At 42.5% G+C, this 15,345-nt stretch overlaps 1 protein-coding gene across 1 annotated transcript in view; it reads right to left on the bottom strand.

Annotated features, from left to right (window-relative positions):
• Positions 1-615: 615 nt before the first annotated feature.
• Positions 616-15,345, bottom strand: part of tspan17 (tetraspanin 17) — a 32,363-nt gene continuing 17,633 nt past the window's right edge. The window contains exons 5-8 of the mRNA XM_080773619.1: positions 11,667-11,792; positions 11,085-11,132; positions 6,333-6,449; positions 616-6,065 (exon numbers count right to left, since the gene is read on the bottom strand). Of these exons, the coding sequence (XP_080629745.1) occupies positions 6,000-6,065; positions 6,333-6,449; positions 11,085-11,132; positions 11,667-11,792 (357 nt within the window). The 3' untranslated portion in view covers positions 616-5,999. The remainder of the gene's footprint in view (positions 6,066-6,332; positions 6,450-11,084; positions 11,133-11,666; positions 11,793-15,345) is intronic.

The following is a 15,345-nucleotide window of genomic DNA, read 5'->3' as shown; positions in this document are numbered from 1 at the left end:
CCAGCTCCATATATGGAGATCTCTGACCTCATCAAACCCTGTACGCTCAAGACACGCTCCATATTATGGCCAGTACAGAATTCATTCCATATGTTGATTGGGTATACAGGCTTTAGTTTAGTACACTTGCAAATGAACCAAGTCGGTATACAACACATGGATCTCCATATTATGTGAAGATCACAACACTGACCTCATCAAACCCTGGATAGTGTGACGCACAGCGGCGTGCACGGGCAGCCGAGTCAGATTAAGCACGAGATGCACGCCTGGATAACGCATGGATAACAACAGGACGAGACGCCGGATATTACATGATGGTAAACATGTATGTTCATTGCCAATTCATGTCAGAAAAGTTGCCCACCCCCATGGCATATACTCATGTCATCATAGAACTCCATATATGGCCCCAAAAAGGCCATACGAGGACACAGATAATACTACAAAATGTCTTCATGAATAAATCATCGCATAACTGGGTGGGTCATGGCTCATGCATTTCCAACTTGTATCATTAACGAGTACACCGGTTGCCCAACGGGCACTGTTCTAGTCGACTTAGAAAAACCAATATATTAAAACAATCATTTCCCCTTTTTTTTTTTCATAAATCCTTTATTTTAATATATGAAAGGAGCATATCTTTTAACACAATATACAGTGTAACAGACCATGTTCCACAATTATTATACAAATCTTTTTTGTTTCTTGACAAGGGCTACCCTTTGGAATAGGCAGGACTAAAAAGTTAAAATAATGCATGGTCAGTATGATCAAAGTTTCATACATTCTCCGGCAAGCCAGGGTCAACCAAGAAAGAACAAAAAAAAAACTACTATTGGCTAATTTAAAAAGAGGAATGCTTAGTGGGTCTCCTGTGAAAGAAAAGAGTGGGTAAAAGAATCACATCCGTATCCTTTTAATTGGAAACAAAGCTGCAGGAGTTGCGAGTCAGCAAGAGCCAAATCCCCGTCGCAGGATACTAAAGGCTTTCACACAAACAGAAAGAACAGCGAAAAACAGAAAAGAGAGAATTAGTACGGGCGGTGCTTTGATCAGCGAGTGATGTGGAATGACACCTGGGAAACCGTGCCGATATGCCACCCGTAACAGAAAAAAAAGAGTCCATTATGTACGCAGATTATCTGTGGATTTACAGATCTGACGTGAAGCGACGTCGTCCGCACACCGTGAGGTAGACGCGGTGATGTTTCTATACACACCGCCGCAAAGCCATGTTGGAAATGTAAACACAAACATCTTAACCTACTTTAAAAAATTATAATAATAAAAACGACTAAACCATCCACAGCCTGAACAGAAAAAAGCTTTTAGTTTTTTTTTTTACACCATAGATTACCATCGACGTTAAACAGCCTTTAATTGTATGAGGAAGGGGGGTGGGGGGAGATATCTGAAAAATAAATTGAGCCCGTCAAGACAATTTACACATCATTAAAAACACCAGAAGCACCGTGCAGTATTTGAAATAGATTATCGAGACCTGTCTGGGTCGATAGTGTGCTAGATGTATGCTACTTTGTAAAAACCATGTGTGTGGAAATGTCAAACATATAGAGGAATATCAACAGTTTTGTTTTCAATTATTAAAAAGAAAAAACACAGTAAAAATTTAAATGCATGTATACAAAGTCACTTGGTAGGCCTTCCAGAGGAGATAAAGAGGTGACAAAACGGAACGCACGATGGAATGCTCATACAAACACACGATTATGAAGAAAAACAAAAATCTTAATAAGAAAGCCATAATATAAAACCATAATAATTTTCTCTCTAAGACATAATTTCCTTTCACTTCACATTCCTTAAATTTCACATCTGTTGTGCATTGTGCTGCAAAAATGTGTGGATGAATAGGTCCACTCAGATAAAAAAGACTGCTATATTCACGGTTTGCATAAGGCTTTCTCCTCAGGTAATACCTGAATCCCCAGACAGGGGAGAGGAGAGAAATCAAATCAGGCGTTTCACGTTGCAAGGCCATTCGTATATGACAGGACGAAACATCATTAGCAACTGAACTCCCTCACCCATTTCAGTAACAAAACGAGATCCACTATAGAGGTGGTACAAACAAACAATCAGATTCTAAGTAAACTCAATCTGAATATGAAATACTCTGCCGCGCTACCGACGGAAAGCAGAATTGCATTGGTCACCATCTAGTTTAGGCGGACATGGAGGACAAAATCAAATATCACAATATGTTTTACCAAATAAATACCTCGATATCGATGTATAGTAACAATAACGGTATTGCGACCAAAATATCAAAATATAAAATAGGGATTTATAGGGAATGGGGGAATGATAAGGAATTGAAAAAAACAGCAGATCTAAATCTATAGCCTTTATGTCACAACATCGATATATATCAACATATTGTCCGTGACATTGCTGCAGGGGTGACCACGGTGAGCCCTGCAGCTCTCTCTCTCTCTACAAGGCAGACGGCCACGGCTTTTCCACCAGCCGGATCCAATAAAAATCACCACGAGGACCGAGGAAGGAGGACGCCCTCTATTTCATTGTGCAACAACGGAACAACGATCCCCGCGAGCACAACAAACCGAGTTTTGTTTCCTCCCCGAGTGAGGAAAAAAACTCTTGCCAGCTATATATATATATATATAAGTGCTTACCAAAATGAAACACTTTCTTCGAAGAATCACTGAAGCAAAACGGGGGCGCAAACGAGCTGCCACGTGTGAAAACCAGGCAGGAAAACACACAACGAGGAATTCTGATGAATCAGAGGTTATAAGATCAGGGGCGATCAGAGCTGTGACTCTTTTTTCTTCCTATCCATACCGGTGCATAATGCATATACCACTGCAACCACGGCATTCTTATTTTGGGTCACGTCAGATGTAGATGAAACGTTTCCCTAAATGTTTGGAAAAATAGCAAGAAATATACCAGATCTACAAGCTCACAGCGCGTCGCGACGCGTTGCGAACGTGAGCACATGAATGAAGTATATATATGGCTTAAGTGTTTAACAGCTGCTTCACATGGCCACTTTGTGTGTTTATGCCCCGAGGGGAACATTCCCGTCTTGTCAGGTAGGGGGAGAAGCTGGGCCCGAATTTAAGAAATAACACAGCTCTCTCTCTCTCTCTGGCAAAGCTTGGAATCGGGACAATTTCATATATGCTATTTTGGAGTGAGACCCAGACTTTCCCCCCCCACTCTGCCAACCACAATGATTGGAAGACTTGGTCTCTTCAGTGAGGACCATTTTTAAGTCAACAAGCCATAGATTGGTTTCGGATAGAGATATTGGATTTGGATAGAGATATATATAAATATATATATATGTAAAGAGAGCTGTGCAGAATTCCATTCACTTTTCCTCTAAAGCCGGCTCTGGGAGGGCAAACTGTTCTCGTCTCAGCCCTCTCCCCCCTGTTTAAACCCACCAGAGAGCTGCAGTGGAGAAAGACGGCTTTGACAAGGACAAGGACAGATCAGGAAAGATCCAAGAGAGATGACACCGAAAAGTAGTACAGAAATATCCAACGGGATTTCACACCCGAGCCCGACTCTCAGACAGACACACTGCTGGAGCAGGGCTCTCGTGTGTACTGTGTGCCCGCCTGCACGGTTCACTAGCTTGTAATGCTACCAGTCTTTCACTTAATGTCACAATTCAAAATGTGACATTTCCGTTAGTGTTTCATTTCTCTCCCATGCGGCAGAAAAGAGACGCGTGTTTACAGTATTTGTATGGTTGAATAAATCTCACACGAGTACCACGTTACTCTGTGCATGGCGCATACAAGACACTAATACTAATACAATCTTAAAAAATACAATAAAAACGTAGTGGTTAAATGCAGAACATGACATACAAAAACGATTGCGCTGAACCAGTCACCCCCCCCAACGCAGTCCAATAGTGTCCAAAACATCAAACAATAGTGTTCTACGAGTGATTCAAAAGGGAGAAGTGCCACACTTCTTCCCCCTGATTTAAAAGCAGATGACCGTCTTAGGATAATGGCAGCTGTTCCTGACAATGAAAAATTAAGTAAAAAGTAAAAAATGTAAACCTTGTGCGGGACAAACATTGAAACCCAAAGCCGGCACCCACATTAGTGAAAGATATCTATATACGGCAATATTTGTCATGAACCATAACTGGTAATGCTTTGTTATAACCATCTTACTGAACGGATATGCAGCATGTGATATACTGTCATGTAACGAGATTTATATTAATATTAATAACAAATGTCACAACATACATAGAGCTTTAAAAAAGCAGTCTGGTTTTGATCAGACACAAAACGTAAAGAAAATTAACAGGGAGGATACGATGGACATTTTTTACGTGCTTTGTTATTAGACTTAATCAGGCACTTGTCACATAGCGTGGATCAGCATTAGCACACAAATTGACCAAGAAATGGCTCGTTAGCGTTCTTAGAATCCCAAACAGAAACCAAATTGTAACAGACAGCTGAAATGTGGTCAATTAGCGTTGTGGCTAGCTGCCACCTTTTAGTTTCCAGTAGGATCACTAATGAAGCTAACGAACCATATATTGGATCACCGTGTGTCAATGGAGTGACCTGTGACCAGAGAAATGAAAACTGAAAATGTCACTGTATCTCTGGGGAGAGAGAGAGAGAGGGGGGTAATCTAACGACTGGCTTATTCTCTTCCATACACAGTGGACACAATGAAAGCATAAAACCATAATTGCTAACACAAATCAAGTAAAAACAAAAAAAAAAGGCCCCGATCAAGCAATCCCACGTGCTTCAGGGATACGCTCAGAGATAAACAACATGAAACCATCCCTTTCCCTGTACAGTGTAGACCTATTATATTAACCAGGCCATCCCATAATGATACACTACAATAAGCCTTCAGCAAAACCACACCATAAGGGAAAGAGGGCATATTTTTTTCTTCCATCAGTCTACCTAAAGAGAGAGAAAATATATATATATAGATTTCAGCCTGCAGTATAAAACAGGCAGTTCAGTAACATGCATTGGTAGAGCCTGAGGTCCACATTTGACACCGGCTTCACACGTGACATCAGGATCAGGGTGCAAGAAACTCCAAGTCAAGAATAAGAGAAAAACAATAAACACTCAAAAAGTAATGGCACTTTCATGAAAATAAATCTTTTTGAGTTGGAATTTCAGTTAGTTCCCCTGAAACCGGGTAGAAGTCGTCGCCCACTCGTCCAAAGCCAGTGTGTGTCCGGTGGTCTTTTCAGTGGTCATGAAAGCTTTTATGATGAGGAAAATGACACGTGCGGATGCGTCCGTGCGGCCATACTGTCCCTTTGACAGCCGCTCAATTCTCCCCCCTGCCAGAGAGGCGGCAGGGACAAGTGGGAGAACGAATGAACAAACTAAAAGAAAAACCTTTGAAAGGCATTTTCGGGGATGTGCGGTTCTTACTTCCCCAAGTCGAGCACCGGAGGCTGTGTGACATTGCAAAGTGTGACCGTTAAGTCGAGTTAACACCCCATTCGTGTTTTTGTGTGTTTACACGTCTGTTTTCTCTTTTTTTCTCACTTGACAGGAGTTCCTCAAGCAGCGGCGTGCGTCCCAGAAATGTTGCCCAGCTGAACCGAATCAAAGAAATCAAAGAAAAGTACAAAGAGTCCTGACTTTGAACTTGAAGCCGGTTTAAGGAGACGGCGGCCGCAGGGGATACCCGAGTGTGTCGAGAGTAAATCACCAGACTCAATCCCCTGGCTCGATGGTATAAACAAACAAGGGTGTGTGTGTGTTGACTGTCTGAGTAAGTAAGGAATGCTTTACCTGCGATTGTCAACCGGAAGGGTAAACTGTGCGTGTTTTTTTCTGTGTGCATATAATATTACATCTAAGTATATTTGTGTGTGTGTGTATGCGTGTTGCCCCCCTGCTCAACGTGGAAGTAGACGGTTGTTTTGTCGTCAGCAGTTATACTGGGGAGAGTCTCACCTCTTCTCTGGGGGCCTTGCGTCACCAGTTGGCTTTGACTGCGTTGACGTCGCTCACCAGGTTCTGGGCCAGGCAGATCCCAAATATCTACACGTGAACAGAACACACAGCCAGGAAAGGAAATGAGATCACACCAACACACCTGACTGCTTAACAGGGGGGGGAACTAGAGGTGAACAGGACTCTGTAATGACCCGATGGTCGGGGAGTGCATGACGTGGAGCGTTTCCACCAGCAGATGGCGGCACTGTCCCAAAATCACAAAGCACTGCGGCAGTCTTGCTTTTAAAGATAAACATTTTTGTTGCCAGAGGCAGCTAGCTGACTGCATGGGGAGATAAAGATACTTCTTACCTGTAAAAGTGCAACACCGACAAAGACTCCAGCCACAACTATCAAGTTGTCCTGAAGCCACTTCTCAAACTGCCCAACGCAGCCCTTGGTATAGATATATGTCGCCTGGTCCAACTCCTATTCATAAAAACACATGAAAATAAATGTAAATGTTACAAAAAATGTGTAAATTAAAGTGTGTAAATTAAAACAAAAACAATTACCTAAAAACATAAATAAGTGCATAATGAGTCAAGGCAAACATATGAGCATTTGGCCTATAAGAAAGGCTAGATCTGTGCCGACGTCATCACATTCTGTGATTACGGCCGTTATAATTAGTCCATGTACAGCACATCTTAGTCTGTGTACTGGGACTTGAGATACAGTGTACTTGACAGGTATCGTGTACTGCCTGTACTGTAGCCTACTTTATGGATAGGCTACGAGAGACATATCAGAGCCGGCAAGGTCAGCCCTGCTTGCATTAGTCATTTATCATGTCACGTTTCTACGTCTCATATCTTGTTGTCACGTCGTTATGATCCAGCTCTATATATGTTCCTGCTGTGTGTAATAAACTTTGTGACCCTTTTTTAGCGTGATATACTGTCTCGTGTCGCGTTATTGTTCTCGGGGCCCGCAGTCGCCGTACCGAAGGAATACTTCGACCGGATTATCACACACCACCCAGCCGGCACACACACACACTACCTGTGGGTCCAGTACTTAACGGCTATGGCCGTTTTAGCCGAAGGAGTGTATTTTGTGCAAAACCAATGCTTGGAATGGATTCAGCATCATGAAAACCCCCTAGTTTAACATGCCAGCAGCCACATGCTACATAAAGCATGACGGAATTTAGATTTTCTTTTCCCCTTATAGGTTGTTAATGGTATGGTCAGATATTACGCCAATTGTGAAAATTGCTCAACATAATGCAAGTTAGCATCCGGCAGTTTCTACATGCCATACTAAACATTTATAACATAAAACATTCTGGCTACTAGACTACAATTCTATTAGTTCAGTGTTTACCCATTTTGGAGTTTTAACTAAGCATTATATAATACTTTAGCTATTGACAAATAGCAGATCTACAAGCTCATAGACGAGCTTGTAGGTCTGCTATTTTTGAAAAATCGTGAAAATGCGGCACACATCTTTGAATATATATTCTTTCAGAAGACTTTTTTTCCCCCTCGACGTCAGGTCTAAATTGGTTAAACACTCATTATTTTATACTTTGTCAGAGGATGCCGTCGTGTGGCCAATCTACAAGCTCCTATATTGGCTACTTTTTAACCCATTCTGACCTGAGATCAGATTCATACGAGGTTTCCACGGGACACACACTGGTCTGATTAACCCATTCTGACCTGAGATCAGATTCTAAAAATGTCAGTCCTTCCTTCGAATTTTTCTAAAATAGCAGACCTACAAGCTCGTATCGCGCCACTCGGTGGCGCGATATGAGCTTGTAGATCTGCTATTTTTCAATAGCTAAAGCATAACATGATGCCAACACCAAAATGGGTGCCCGGTCAGAATGGGTTAAAGATCTTTTTGAAGAAAAGAAGAACATTATTGAAGATGTCAACCTGTATAAACGGCATGCCTTAAAGAATTGCCTTTTTACCCAAGACAAATTACCACATTTTCACACGACCGCCACTACTTAGCAAGTCACTGCTTTGCTTGCATTTGCAAGATGGAACACATAAAAAAAAAGCACTTTGTTTTGAAGGTGCGGTAACAATATATGCCGAGAAGATGGACAGCAGATCGCTGACTACAGCAACGGGGGCTGTCATAAAAGTCAGGAAGTGCTTCCTGACTTACAGTACAGATGGCCGTTTTGTGTTGGGGGGACATTAAAAGCTCACTGACGTATGAGCTCCATTCAACGGATGATGACAACAGAAAAGGTGTAATTTAGAACCTACATTGACACTGAGGTGGGTGTGTGGTGGTGGGGGGGAGGGGAGGGGGGCGTTTCCCCACAATGCTCTCTTTGTTACTCCTGTGGAGACAACTCCACCAAGAAACTCTTTGTTTCCCCCATTTTTTCCTTCTTGCAAAAAAAAAACCCCTGGAAAATGCCTCTCGAACCAAATGGATTGGGAAAAAAGGCAATCCCTGGGCGGCCAATGAAACGTCAGGGAGCCCCCCCCCCCCCCCCCCCCCCCCGCCCGCCCCGGAGCCATTTCAGCCGCCCTGTCTTTGTTGTGTTTTTTGTCACCCTCCCTCTGTCTGTCTCCTGCCCTGTTCCTCTTTCCCACCATAGATAGACAGACCCGTTAAACGAAACAGCTGTGGGAGGTGCTGCCTAATTGCCTATACAGTTACAGTATGGATTTAGATTCTTCTGCTGTACTAGAAGTCACTTTCTATTTAAAGTTTCCGTTTCTGTTTTGTTGCATTTCATAAAACTGAGGTGTAAATGACTCACATTAAATAGTAGGCTATACCATAATGGCATACCAGTGCTTTAGGAAGCATTCAACTCATTAAGCGCCACTAAAAAAAAACCCCGGCACATGTCAGCTGTACCGCCACCATAGGCGGCGCTCTGTTTCACTTGGAAAACAAGACCGTTTCCGGTTCCCAAAAGAACCGTTAGCGAGTTATCGACTATAGCTAATGTAATCATCGTCTATTTAAGGGCCGATTCATACTCCTATTTGACCGCTGTTTCAGCGCTGTAGTGCCGAAATGATTTCGGCTCGTCAGAAATCTTCAGTAGCACCGAAGAGCCGACTTTAGGACGGTACCTGGCGGTCAATTAAGAGTAACGTTAACTCCATAAACAACACATACGAAACAGAAAAAGTATTTTAAGAGAAAGGAATATACCGTCTGTGACATGAAAGGCCTATACCGTTAACCGTCAGTGCTTCAAATTAGGCCATGAGATTCTATAATAATATACCGCACAGCCAGAACCTACGACGTGGGAGCGCAGCGTGACGCGCTGATCGATGCCACTGGGCCTTCGCTGCGCTCAACAGAAATAAGAGCACGCGTAGGAAATGGACCGAGGCGGTTGGCAGGTGGCTTCACTGTGTTGTAGCGCGCCTAGCAACAGCACTCCTGCTGACTGCAGTGCAGTGAGTCGTTACCGCCACACCCACACACACACACACACACACACACACACACACACACACAAGAGGACTGGCATAAGCCACTGAGCCGCCAATTACAGAGCGTAGATAGGCTGGTCTCGGAGGCTATAACTGGAGCCTAATTATGCCTGTTAGAACGCCAATCTGTCATTAAGGCGAGGAACAGTATGCCGGCAAATTAACCCTATACTCTACCTTCCCCTCATCCTGTGTTTGTTGTTTGGTCGGATGTCATTAGAATATATACATGAATCTCGGCTGCATGTGAATGCCCTCATTGCCCCCTGTCATGAGATTTCAAAGTCCCCAATGTGTATGTCTATGCTGGAGGATCGGTTAAATGCTATCACGGTTTAAGTACTTTCAACCTGGCGTCCCTATTTTGGGTATGTCATTTTAGGCAGAGATGATGGAGAAAAATAGCAGATCTACAAGCTCGTAGCGCGCCACCGAGCGGCGCGCTACGAGCTTGTAGGTCTGCTATTTTTGAAAAATCGAAAGAACGACTGACATAGAAACATAGCTTTTTCAGAAAACAGTCAGGATCTAGAGGACATTTTTTTTAGAATCTGATCCCTACGAAAAGGAATCCGCCACAAGTACAGACCCTTTTCAGATAACAAGTGAACTTGGTCTGGACTGGCACCGCCACTCCTAAACAAGATGATGAAATCCTTTTCCTTTTTCCTATTGGGAAAGTTTGCCTGAGTGAATATGCTCTCTGGCATGCCCCCACTTAGCAGCTCTGCATCGTGTTGTTCACAGGGCAGAGAACCGCATGTTATGCTACTTACGTCTGTCTCCGTGCACAGTGTGCAAGTCTGTGCACCATTGTCTGAGCTACAGTTCTTGGACAACCATTTGAACGGCATAAAAAGATAATGAGCTCTAAATGTTGAGATCATGGGACTTAAATCGTATAGCTTGTTAAAGGGAAACTTTTCTTTTAAACCTGAATCCTATATCCTCTATACAATAGCAGAACATATATATACTCCCCGATGCGTTTGGTTTATTAAGGGAAAAACACAGCCAGCCTGCATAAAACTATATCTTTTTTTCCACAGCTTCAGAAGGAGAGCGATATCTCGAGACGGTACGCATTGTGAAATGTTACAGTTTTGTCAGAGTCTCATATCTTCCTCACAGTTAGAATGCTAGGACTGAAGTTGAACATTGGTGAAGTGTTGGAAAGGCTTTAAATGAGTTCCTCCTGAAAGTAAATGGTATAACAGGCTATAACTATGTTATCTGTCGGAAAGTAACTTTTCATTTTGATGTGCCAATGATTTTTTTTAAATATTTTTGGTTGATACACAAGAGTCTCTTGTTGATCACTAGCCCATTCTGAACGGGAACCCATTTTGGTGTCAGCATCATGTTATGCTTTAGCTTTTGAAAAATAGCAGATCTACAAGCTCATAGGTCTACGAGCTTGTAGGTCTGCTATTTTTGAAAAATCGAAGAACGACTGACATTTTTAGATTAGAATCTGATCTCAGGTCAGAATGGGTTAATCAGACCAGTGTGTGTGTGTCCAGTGGAAACCTTGTATGAATCTGATCTCAGGACAGAATGGGCTAGATCAATAGATGGAAGAAAAACTTGCCTTCTATGCATGCAAAGCAATACTAGAAATACTAACCTGTTGAAGTCGGACATCATATCCACACTGTGTGTTGATGACGTCCTCCTGGAATAAACAGCATATAGCACACACATTAACATGAGGAAACAATGAAGACTTTTTTACTAGTTAACTTGCTGACTGCGTTATGATCATGGAGGAATTCTCCATAGCAGAGGTTGAGGGAAATTACTTATACGTGATCTGAGCTATTTTTTTTATTGCAACCAATCACTAGACTTTGCGAGTTCTAGGGGTACAGTTAATCAAAATAATCAATTATTTAAAAAAAATGAATGACTTTTTAGATTAGCCATTTAGATTAACTATTTTTCCACACCACACCGTTGAATTACGAAGTGTGGAATTGTGTTTAACCCCTTTTGGTGTTGGCATCATGTCATGCTTTAGCTATTGAAAAATAGCAGATCTACAAGTTCATAGCTACGAGCTTGTAGGTCTGCTTTTTTTTATCGAACGACTGACATAGAAACATAGCTTTTTTTAGAAAACTGTCAGGATTTTAGAAGACACTTTTAGAATCTGATCTCAGGTCAAAATGGGTTTAATCAGACCGATCAAATGTAAAAGTGTTCTTACGGCCGGGTCTTTGACGCAGCAGGAGAAGGGCACGCCGCATCGCTCCCTGCTGGGGTTCAGGTCCGTGCAGTTGAAGTAAATGTTCAGGTTCCAGTCGTTGGGACCGTGAGCTCCGCAGCAGGACCACTGTGTGCACAGGGAGGGGACAGAACAAAGTAACAACATCATTATTCACTGGGATATTTTCAAACTATTATGAAGGGTCATATCACAATTTTGCTCGCGTGCTCGATTGATGGCTGTCCGGGGGCTGTTGAATGTCTATCACATAGCCTCAACTCAAACTTTATTTATATAGCACATATGGTCGACCAAAGTGCTGTACAGGTATAAAAATAGAAAAGACAGAACAGTACATGACAAAAGTGCAACAATATGGAGGAACAGAGAGACAAAATAAGAGAAAGAAAACAGAGCTATGGACAGTATAACATTTACATAATCAGGCACTGTCGAAGGCCAACCAACAATAAAATACAATCCTTTTTAGACCATTTATTTAGCAGGGAATTTTTTTTTTGAGGGCCCCCTGGTGCCCAAGGGCCCCTGGGCACGTGCCCAAAGTGCCCATATGGTAGCTCCGGATCTGCGCATGCCCAAAACACAAAAGAGCCACAATAACAGCAGCTGATCCAGCCGCGTGAACTTTCTCTGGTGAACTATATGTGCACATCTCGCTGCGCTGCTGTCCTCCTCCTAAAGGCGCATGTCGTACTTTGACAATGAACAGAACACCCCCGCTGTGGCGAGCCGTAACGGTTTGCCCATGAATCATGAGGAGATAACAGCACTCAACTTGTGTCTTAAAACGTTGATGTATTCTTTCTGTGTGTTGCACTACAACAATAGGGCCAGTGCATAGGGAGGAGTTTCTCTCAGAACGGGTTATTCTGGTTGACATTCGCCTGCCTACCAGCAGGCTAGTGGGCTATAGACAGTAGTAGGCTTAGGAGGCTACATTTCCCAGCCTCACTGTGGAGACATACCATTATAGATATATAAAATAAACACTGTATGGTTTGGGTGTCGGGATGACAAAATAGCATAACCTTGATCCACAACAGTAAATGGGTCTGCCCTGTTAGTTTATACCCTAACTTGCCCATTCCATGTGGGCCGTCAGGATTATGCTTCCATTGTAGCCTTGCTATGCAATGGAATATCAAATAATTAAATACATATGGTTCCTTTGATTTGGGTGTCAGCTGACAAAATAACATAACCTTCAGCAACATTCCCAAACACATGTATGCTCCGCTCTAGATCTGCTAGATCTCACTGTCCTCAAACAGTTTGAGGACAGTGTAATAAAAATAATAATGGTCAGATCGCATACAGACAGATTACTTATTTACTGCGGAGAGAACACATGTTTGACTGACCGAACTACAGACTGGCAGCCAAGTAGCCTAGCATCCTATACTAGCAAGATGGCGCCCAAATAAACCAAAATCCTACTGAACGCGTCACTATGCTCTCCCCCCCCCCCCCCATAAGGAGGAAGCTGGAGAGAGTTTCAGGGAAAGAGACATTTTCCCCAATTAATTTTCAAAACCTTTCAGCAATATCTTACACAATTTCCATGACTGTTGGAGAGCATATTTTGGAATCTGAACCGACATCTGGACCATCGGTTTGAATCGGAGAGCTTGGTTCAGGTTTTCGTGGAACATCATTGTTGTAAACCAAGCCTGGCTTGATCACAACAACAAGCGATTTTTAAATAGATTGCGATACCAAATGCGGAGCGGTATGCAATGCACATCGTTTCACCACACAAGTACATTTTGGTCACTACACTCGGCATACTGTAGCTATACAGTTGTGCCCCAACACACCACAACATCAGCCGATAGCAGGTTGTATGACGCGGTGGTGGATTGGTTGAGCATATCGGTGAAGTCGTCTTGAAGGTTGCTTGTCGAAGCGCCGAGTCTAAAAACTCTAATGTTATCTCTAGTCTTACACCGTGTGTGAAATAATAATGTGCAGAAACAGGCAGCCTGTCCATGTTCAGCAGCCTTTGAAAATGGTCAAGCATGAAAGCCTTTTTTTCCCTTTGGCGTGGCTGAGCAGAGCTACAGTTGTTGCCAGTAACATAAGTTTTGGTGCATACTGTAGGTATAAGACTGCATCCCGTGAGGCTTCGGTCTCTGCAGCTCTCCAGCCAATTATTATACAGTATGTTGTGGTCGAAAGCCATACATTATTAAACACACAGGTGTGTGTGTACTAGGGCTGTCAGAACGAATTTCATAATATGAAAGAAATTCGAATATTAAAAAATATATATATATTCGAAAGCTAAAATTGCCATTCGAATGGAGCTTTTATCATTTATTAATTCTATTTAATATATTTATTTTGTTTTGTGTTATTTTATCCGCTCACTAAATGTATTGAGTAACGAATCTACCGCTGTGAAATCTCCCCGGCCGCTTCCACTGCATGTGAAAAGGTGCACGTCCGGTCACGTCGCAGAAGAGGTCATTGATTGGCTAACGTAGGGCCAGATTTCAGGGTAAGCCAATCAGAGACAGTCTACAGGGTGGGCGGGCTTACTGGCTGTTGTAAACAGTAGCACATTTAGTCACAGCCACACAAACCCTTGTAACACATACATAGATACTAGTATACTACACAGACAGAAATCGCCGGTAGAACGAAAATCATAATACAGTCTCACGACACAACTTTATTGCACATCTGTGCTTGCCTTTCATCTGTCCACAGCAGGCAGACCTGTCAAAACTATGTACTTCCCAAAACTCACAAGACATGCCAGCCACGTGTATTATTATAGGCTAAATATGAGCTAAAATAAACAATGTAAATATTCGAATATTTTCGAAAATTACAAATAATGAAGCAATGAAATTCGAATTGGATTATAGAGGTGAACTGACAGCCCTAGTGTGTACGTGTGTTTTTCCAGGGAACTTCAGATTTTCATCCTCAGTGATTACGTGTGTGATTACGTGTGTGTAGACACAACTTAAGAGCAATCAACATCGCTGATATCCATTTGTGTCAATATTGGCTCGTTTGCATGTAAACACACTCACAGACGATATTGCTATTGCGTAAACAAAAAATGTACAGTATATGGCTATATGCATGCAGACTGGAGGTTTCTTTGCAGGGCTGCAGGGCGTTTTCAGTTCAACTGTGGGTCCTGGTAATCAAAGCAGCTTGGATATCGTGTCATTTTTGAGGGGCGTTAAGTTAGCCCGTCCAATGCATGCTTTTGAAATGACATCATATGGCAGCCGAGTCTATGGACTTTGTTTGTTTGTTTGTTTAGGGCACTGAATGGCGACGTGAGACGTCATGTGGCCAATATAAATACATCTTGTGACTTTTTCATTTTGCACAACAGTTTTTATACAACAACACAGTGCATTAATGTCTCGCAATGTGGCGGTGAATCTGAAAACATGTGGCAGCCACGATGTGCACTATTGAAAAATAGCAGATCTACAAGCTCATAGCGCGGCACCGAGTGCCGCGCTATGAGCTTGTAGGTCTGCTATTTTTGAAAAATCGTTTGAAAAAGCTTTTTCAGAAAACCGTCAGGATTTAGAAGACATTTGTAGAATCGTCCTCAGGTCTAAAAATGGGTTAATAGGGGATCCAGTGGCACACTGTGTATTACACATTGGGGGCGAAATAAACTGCG

Source organism: Protomyctophum bolini, assembly GCF_963924005.1.
Source record: "Protomyctophum bolini genome assembly, chromosome: 10".
Lineage (NCBI taxonomy): Eukaryota > Metazoa > Chordata > Actinopteri > Myctophiformes > Myctophidae > Protomyctophum > Protomyctophum bolini.
Note: the sequence above shows the minus strand (reverse complement) of the source record. Positions and strands in the feature narration are given on the sequence as shown.